We start from the raw sequence: 8,142 nt of genomic DNA on the forward strand, positions 1-8,142 counted from the left end.
TTGCACTAAATAGCAACAAGAAGTATTTTCTTTGCACTAAGTGCAAATAGTTGGATGCTATTCGTGCAAATAGCGGCAGATACTAATTACATCTCGGTGTATTGTAATACACTATAAAACAGAGTATGCAATAACAACAGTATATGATTATATGTATTAAAATCATGGTAACACTTTACAATAAGGTTCATTAATTAAACATTAGTTAATGTATTAACTAACATTAACTAACCATGAGCAATACATTTGTTACTGTTTTTGTTAATCTTTGTTAACGTTAGTTAATACAAATCCAGCTTTTCATCGTTTGTTCATGTTAGTTCACAGTGCATTAAATAATGTTAACAAGATTTTAATAAAGTATTAGTAAATGTTGAAATTAACATTAACAAACATTAACAAATGCTGAAGAAGTATTGTTCATTTTTAGTTAATGTTAACTAATGTAGTTAACTAATGAACCTTATTGTAAAGTGTTACCAAAATCATAAATGAATGCTGCTTTATTAGTTGTCCTAATAAAGGATAAGGTCCCCTAACCCTCCCGATAAACACTTTATTCCCAGTATTAAATGCCCATTGGCCACTTTATTTCCACTTTCTGGATTTTTTAAAAAATTTTACTTCTTCAAACTAATATGTGATGGGAAAATGGAGAAGAATGAGTTTGGAAAAGGGAGATTCAAATTCGGGTTGGTCACGTCACCGTCAGACAATGACAATTTATCAAGTCACAGTAAAGACATTAATAATGTTACAAAAATGTTTATTTTAAATAAATGCTGTTCTTTCTATCCATCAAATGATCCTAAAAAAAATTATCGTGAGTACCACAAAAATATCAAGCAGCACAACTGTTTTCAACACTGATAATCATCAGAAATGTTTCTTGATCATCAAATCATCATATTAGAATGATTTCTGAAGGATCATGTGACACTGAAGACTGGAGTAATGATGCTGAAAATACAGCGTTGCCATCACAGGAATAAATTACATTTTAGAAAACAGTTATTTTAAATGAATAATATCTCACAATATATAAAAAATATATTTTGATCATATAAATGCAGCATTGGTGAGCATAAGAGACTTCTTTCCTAAAGTGTCAATTTGATGTGCAGTTCAGAATCTTCATAATAGATCCGCACTGCCCTACTATATATACATATTCAGATGCAGCCTGTGTCTGGATATTCAGACCTGAAAATACAATATGCAAAAAGCAGTACCGTATTTTCCGCACTATGGACCTTATGCACCAGAGAAACGTGGGCACCGCCATCTTTAGAATATTGTCTTTGAAGTTCCTTTTTTGCGGTCGCTCTGTATATTTCTATGGCATCGCTGTCCAGGAGTAATTTGCTGGTGAAGTTGATTTACTTATTGTAGAGTTAACGAAAGTTATCATGAGCATTGTAATGTTTATGATAAGCATTGTAAAGCATATATCTTAACAAATGGACCTTGGGAATTTTTTTTTTTACGAGCTGTTCATTCATAACTAGGCAAGATCGCTGTGAAAATACGGACCGGAAGTCAAAAGACAATGAGCTCAGCGCTGAAAAGGGGCGTGGCTACATAAGGTCTATAAGGCGCACTGGATTATAAGGCGCACCTTCAATGAATGACCTATTTTAGAACATTTTTCATATATAGGGTGCACCGGATTATAAGGCGCATAAATTGACTTAAACGGGGCAAGTTTTAAACCTGCTTTTAGCCTCTTAACAACCTTAATGTGTCATTACAAGTGCACAGCCATGTGAGTGAACACGGTGAATCTGACTGCAGTAAATGTGAAAGATATGAATAAAAATGATGTTTATTCAGCCAGCTCACATACCCATATTTTCTTCCTGTTTTTGGTCGAAGTCCACAGTAGGCGATTGTCGAGTGTGCGCGCGCGCGATCATTGGTACAGTGACCACCGGTCCATTCAGCCTCTGTCGAGAGCCCTGTGGAACAACAGTCCATCGAGATTACAGCCTGCTACGCCCCCTTCAGTGACGTTTTCTGCCCCCAACGGGCATCATCGCTGCCACCACACCGGCCATCGATCTCCTTCCGGATGAGCCAGTGCCCCACGGTAAGATCTCCCAGAACAGAAGGCCATGGAGGAGTACATTGAAGAGGCTCTCCAACAGGGTTACATCCACCCTTCCACTTCCCCTGCTGCTTAGAGTTTTTTCTTCGTGGCAAAAAAGGACGGAGGCTTGCGGCCCTGCATATGGTCTGGTAAATGCCCCCTCCGTATTCCAAGACTTTATGCACGAGGTGCTCCGGAAATTCCTTCATCATACCGTGATCGTCTACATCGATGATATCCTGATCTATTCCCGGAGCCTGGCCGAACATCGCCATCACGTTGCGGAGATCCCACAACGCCTCAGAGAACATCACCTCTTCCTCAAGGCCGAGAAATGCTCCTTCCATCAACCAACCGTCCAGTTCCTCAGCTATAACTTCAGTGAACACTGCATCCAGATGGACGAGGGGAAGGAGAATGCGGTCCGGAAGTTCTTTATTGGCATTGATGGTTCCATAAATCCCTTCAACATCCATGGAAGCTTTCCATTCCGCATAAGGTTCTTTAGATTTTAAAAATGTTCTTCGCTCGAAGAAAAAAATGGTTCTTTTCAGAACTGTTCACTGAAAGGTTCTTTGTGGAACCCAAAATGGTTCTTATGTGGCATCACTGTGAAAACACACTTTTGAAACTTTAAAGAGTGTACAACCCAAGATATGTAGTGAATGTGTGGCTTAAATTTGTTTTCAGAGTCAATTGTTCTTGATTTATAGATTTCCTTTTCTGAATTAAGTTAGTCTTAATGTATTAAAGTGTTTAAAAAAATGTAGAAGTGAAAGTGAGTGTTGCCTCTTGAAGAGTAGTAGAAAAGAGTAAACTTTATTATGGCCTGTTGTGTTGAGTTAATTAACTCATTGGGGAGTCGACAACTACTACTGCTCAACTCTTGCATGGTGAGCAGGGAAGACTTTCTGCTTCCTTTCCTGCCTTTGTCTGTGCTGAGAGCTGATATCGACTCTCAGGTTCCCTGTGGTGTGCGGCGCTCCTGAGGGTTCAGTCGTTCTGGATCTCCTCATGTTCTCTGGCCTGTGCTCTTGCTCTGTGCTAATGAACTCCCATGACATAGAAATATACAACAAAATAACAGCTGAGAGAGGAAGAACAGTGTCTCCATTTTAAACTAGAGAACTCCTAGGCATCAGGTAGCGGGTTTAGCACTTGGAACGCCATGCAGTTTCTTCAGAATAATCTGTTATTGACATTCATTGTCCTCACAAACATACTCGCATACAATTAGCAAGCATTCTATTCTAGCCTGGTTGCGGAGGTTAACAGGATGAGCCGTGCAGATTTATGAACACAAGTGGGCGGAGCCTAAGGATTTGGAACTATATAAATAGTAGTTCTAATCAAAGGAAATCTATAAGCACTGAGAACAAGTGAATAAGAGACACATGAAAAGGAGATTGTCCATTCTGACCCACAGACATGGTATAGTAAGGGATTAGAGTCAGCTTTCCTCTACGACACAACCTAAGTATGGTAATGTGCTACGCGGTGCTAATGTGGTCTGTGTACTGGACACTATTAGTGAATAATGAGTTTAGCTTAAGTCTGAGAGATTTGTCTGTGATAATATGGCCATGAGCTGGGAGTTAAAGGAAATATTTTAAATGTGGAATTGTGCACATTGAGATAAGGTATTGATATTTTGAGAGAATAGTGTTTTTGAGAAGCTTTCGAGTGTGACGCTTACCAACTAATATTTCAGTATTTATTATAAATGGTTTATCTGTGCACATCATTCTGTTTAAGTCATGTGCCCTCATAATGTTTAATCAGAATAACTTCCCAAACCCAGAAGTGTTTTCACCTATGTTATTTATCTATGGACCAAAGTATAACAGAAACAGAAAGCAGATCCATGTTTTGCTTAATTTTTTGTTTGGGCAAGCAAAAATGGGAATTTGGATTTCACGTAAAAGCAAAATAAATAATGCAGGGTCAACTGATGTAATGTTAATTTTAAAAGGGTTAATTAAAACTAGATTAAAGGTGGAATATGCATACTATAACTTGGTTAAAGGGGGGTTAAAGTAAAAAAAAAAAGTCTCTTCTCTTCTCTTCTCTTCTCTTCTCTTCTCTTCTCTTCTCTTCTCTTCTCTTCTCTTCTCTTCTCTTCTCTTCTCTTCTCTTCTCTTCTCTTCTCTTCTCTTCTCTTCTCTTCTCTTCTCTTCTCTTCTCTTCTCTGATGATGTGTTTACTGGTGTGAGGGCGGGATCAACCTTTCACTCACATGAGATAGACCAATAGCAAACCACAACCATCCAAACAATTTCCCATGGACAAAATCAAGTCCTGCCCTACATTTTTTCTTGTTCCTGAACCTGTTTCACTCGGATATGTCACAATAGTGAAGATACTTTGTTCAGGCCAACTGTAGTTTTCCAAAAATTGCTACTTATTTTGCTGCTCTATGATTGGACGGAATGACAAAAAAAAAAGAATGATAAAACGTTCCAATAAGCACAAGAATGATATAAAAATACCAATATCTCTAGCACTTTCTGTTGCTTAAACAGCTTCATGTCTTTGTTGGTATGAGAAATAGTAAAAAAATATTACATGTATATATTATATAAATATTCAATATATGATATATACATTTCATGTATATAATAAATATAATAATAATGAATAATACAATAAATTAATTATTTTATATTAAATTAGTATGCATTTTCCCCCCACAGAAATAGTTTGAATGCAGTTCACTTTGTATTTACAAATTCCAAACTAGTATGTAGCAACTTCTCAGGAAAACTTGAGACAGCAAAAGTGTCCATCTGTCTGGTCTCAGGGCCCGTTTACACAACACCGTTTACAATTAAAAATGTGAATATTGTGTTTTGGCCATTCATTTACTCTACATCAACATTTTGGGGGCCTGAAAACGCAAACTTTTGAAAACGGGTTTCATAGTGCAAGTTTTTAATTTTTTTTAAGCCATGTGACCTACAAAAACGTGAATCTGCATGGTGACGTCATGGACATCGTAGTGTTCACTCTATAGGCGCTTAGTGTTGATTCAGAATCAATACACTGTTAAAGAAGCAATCACTGCAGCGCTCTCTTCTCTTTTATTTGATTCTTAATCATCTTATACTTCTTCAGTACTGAGATCCAGTCATGGCACAAAACAAAAATGGATACACTCGCTTTGACAACCCCCCACATGTCACCACCATGGATCAGCCTGCCCCGCCAGGCTTCATGATGCCTCCCCCTTCTTATGATGCCAGCGTTGCTCATGAAGGAGTGGGTCCTGGAGTACCTGTTACCGTATATGCTGGACCCCCGTATGCACCACCAACTGCTTTTGGGAATCCCATGTACGGACAGGAAGGGTCTGGATATCCACAGCAACCGTATCCTCAAGTAGGACCGTACAAACAACCACTTCCGTATGAAGCGGCAATGGGTGATCCAGTGCAAAACGGCCCACCTCCAGACTATGAAAAGAACCAGTTCGAAAGCTTTGGACTCGATAATAAAGTCATCAGAAGGATGTTCATTCGAAAGGTGTTTTCTGTTTTAAGTGTGCAGCTGGCAGTGACCTGTGGCTTCGTGGCCCTCTTCACTTTTGAGCCTCACGTCAAACTGTTTGTGACGATGAACACGTGGACGTACTGGGTCGGCTATATAGTTTTCCTCGTGCCTTACCTGGTTATCCTCTGCTGCGGAGAGTTTCGCCGGAAGCATCCGTGGAACGTCATTTCTTTGTCTATCCTGACACTGGCGATGTCCTACATGGTCGGGGTGATATCCAGCTTCTACGATACTGAGATCGTGGTGATGGCTGCCGGCATTACAGTGGTGGTTTGCTTCACGGTGATCATCTTCTCTCTACAGACCAAGTATGACTTCACTTCCTGTTACGGGGTGCTGTTCATGTGCTTCATCGTCCTGTTGTTCTTTGGGATCCTTTGCATCTTCCTGTACAGCAGGATTCTGGAACTGATCTATGCGTCGCTGGGTGCGCTGATCTTCACCTGTTTCTTGGCCGTGGACACACAGCTGCTTCTGGGGAACAAGAAATTATCCCTGAGTCCGGAGGAATACGTCTTCGCTTCCCTCAGTCTGTATTTGGACATCATCCAAATCTTTTTATACATTTTGCGAATCTTTGGAAGAAGCAAAATTCCACCATTGGAGATCATCATGCGTTCGTGCTTCCAGAAACAAGCGCAGTGTGGCGCTTTCTTCTATGTTTAAATGCTTTCTTGTGTCCCAGTTTGATATGCAGACACAACTATAATTAATCTATTTGTACTTCCTGATATGTATAACAATGTGAAGCTCTAGTCTTTACGATCAGTGATTCATTTTCCTCTCTGCTGTACTTATGTTTATATTATCCCTTCTTGATATTTTGATGCATTACATTTTACCTTTAAGAAGGGAATAAAGACATTTTTAGGAAAAAAAAAAAAGAAGGCGCTTAGTGTTTCTTTAAAAAGTGATATCGCCACCTACTGGCCTGGCATGAATAATACAGTAGTTTTCCGTGTTAATGGGGATCATTTCGACAACGTTGTCGTCTGTATGCGAAAAAATGGCAAAGGAAAAACTTTTCCATTTTTAGTACATCGTTAACGTGTAAACGTACCCTCAGTCAGAGCTCCAAAAGACCAAGCATGGCCAAATAGACAAAACTACCATCATGTTGGTGTCATAGCAGGATGTTTAATCTTTGTTTGTTGACTGTGGTGATTCCAAAGCAAAGAGCAAAGCATGGGTTGAAAATATACTACCTACTTGTCCAAAGTGTGGACACAGGTTTTTATTATTACTATTAATGTTTTGTTTGCATTTTCGAATAATAGTTTTCATGACTTATTACTGATATAACACAAATGGCAGTATGGGAATGATGTGACCAAAATAATGTTAAAAAAAATAATCATTTTATATTTGAGCTTCTTTTTCTTTGTCTAGATTGGAGCTTTGCATAGTATTTCACATGTTGAAGTATTCAGCCATTTAGAGTTTGAGAAATAAACTTAAGAGTCTCTGAACTTTTGATACGGTACTCCTGTTGGTCAACCCGTTTAACCTTGTTGTACTTTCACTGAGTATTTTTAACCGTTGTTTACAGTGCAAATAGGGAAGTCACCAGGACAAACTCCTAATTCATCCAATTATCTAAGCCGACTGAACTACAGGAGCTGGTTTGAATCGAAATGTCTCAAAGCCTTAGTGACATTTATTTTCAGTGCAAAAACCCTTGTGACCAACAGTGCAGTGTTGCATTGTGTTTTTGTATTGTCCGTATCTTGATGTGTTTTAACCCAGAATTTATCAATCACAACACAATATTGCACTATAATATTTATTGCAATACAATATTTAAATTGTTCTTTGGACACATTTACCCAAATAATCTAATGTGTGCACTATCAACCGATTACTGACTGTGTAAATGCGTCTCTATAGCACGCATTGTGGATTATCGTGCAATTTATACGCAAAAATGAGTTTTTACGTGTATATGATACGCAGTTTTCGCGTGCATTTGATACGCATCAATATAAATAATCAAATAATGAAAAACAAATTGCAGTTATTATTACGATCATAAAATATTCACCACAGAATTATAAAAAAGTAGATTGCTGTTTGTATAAGTAACTGTTTAGTAACCCTTTTTTAAGTGGCATTTACCAATTTAGCAAACACGCACAATTTTATCCAATAAAACATTTATTTGGTTGTCAAGGGCTTGTAGCCTATTCACATAATTTTTCCCCAATTGAAAAAAATTGAAAAAAAGAAAGAGGAAAAACCCATTCCATCCATCCATCCGACCGACCGACCGACAGACCGAGGTCGTTATGTATGAGTCATTGAATTGTTCATTCACACCTATTAAAAAATAAATAAATAGACTGCAGCACTTATCATTTTATGTATGTATTCATAATATTCTATTATTAATTTTTAACACTAATATTAAAATATTGAAGAATTTAAATAAATGAAAAATAATTATATATTTATTCCTTTTTAAGTGTATTTGTATTTATTTGGATAAATGTAAATGTAATATGTGC

The 8,142-nt window shown here is 37.8% G+C and overlaps 1 protein-coding gene across 1 annotated transcript; it reads left to right on the forward strand.

Moving 5' to 3' along the window:
• The first annotated feature begins 5,200 nt into the window (after positions 1 to 5,200).
• Positions 5,201 to 6,400, forward strand: LOC130106204 (protein lifeguard 1-like). Its single transcript, XM_056272245.1, has 2 exons — positions 5,201 to 6,316; positions 6,389 to 6,400. The coding sequence occupies exon 1, from the start codon at positions 5,219 to 5,221 to the stop codon at positions 6,302 to 6,304; it is 1,086 nt and encodes a 361-aa protein (XP_056128220.1). The 5' UTR covers positions 5,201 to 5,218; the 3' UTR covers positions 6,305 to 6,316; positions 6,389 to 6,400.
• Positions 6,401 to 8,142: the final 1,742 nt, after the last annotated feature.

This window comes from Rhinichthys klamathensis, unplaced genomic scaffold (assembly GCF_029890125.1).
Source record: "Rhinichthys klamathensis goyatoka isolate OS25496 unplaced genomic scaffold, OSU_Roscu_1.1 h1tg000015l_1, whole genome shotgun sequence".
NCBI classification, from domain to species: Eukaryota; Metazoa; Chordata; class Actinopteri; order Cypriniformes; family Leuciscidae; genus Rhinichthys; species Rhinichthys klamathensis.

Excerpts from the sequence above, each read along its gene's own strand:
- LOC130106204 (XM_056272245.1), top strand. The coding sequence starts at position 5,219 with ATGGCACAAAACAAAAATGGATACACTCGCTTTGACAACCCCCCACAT.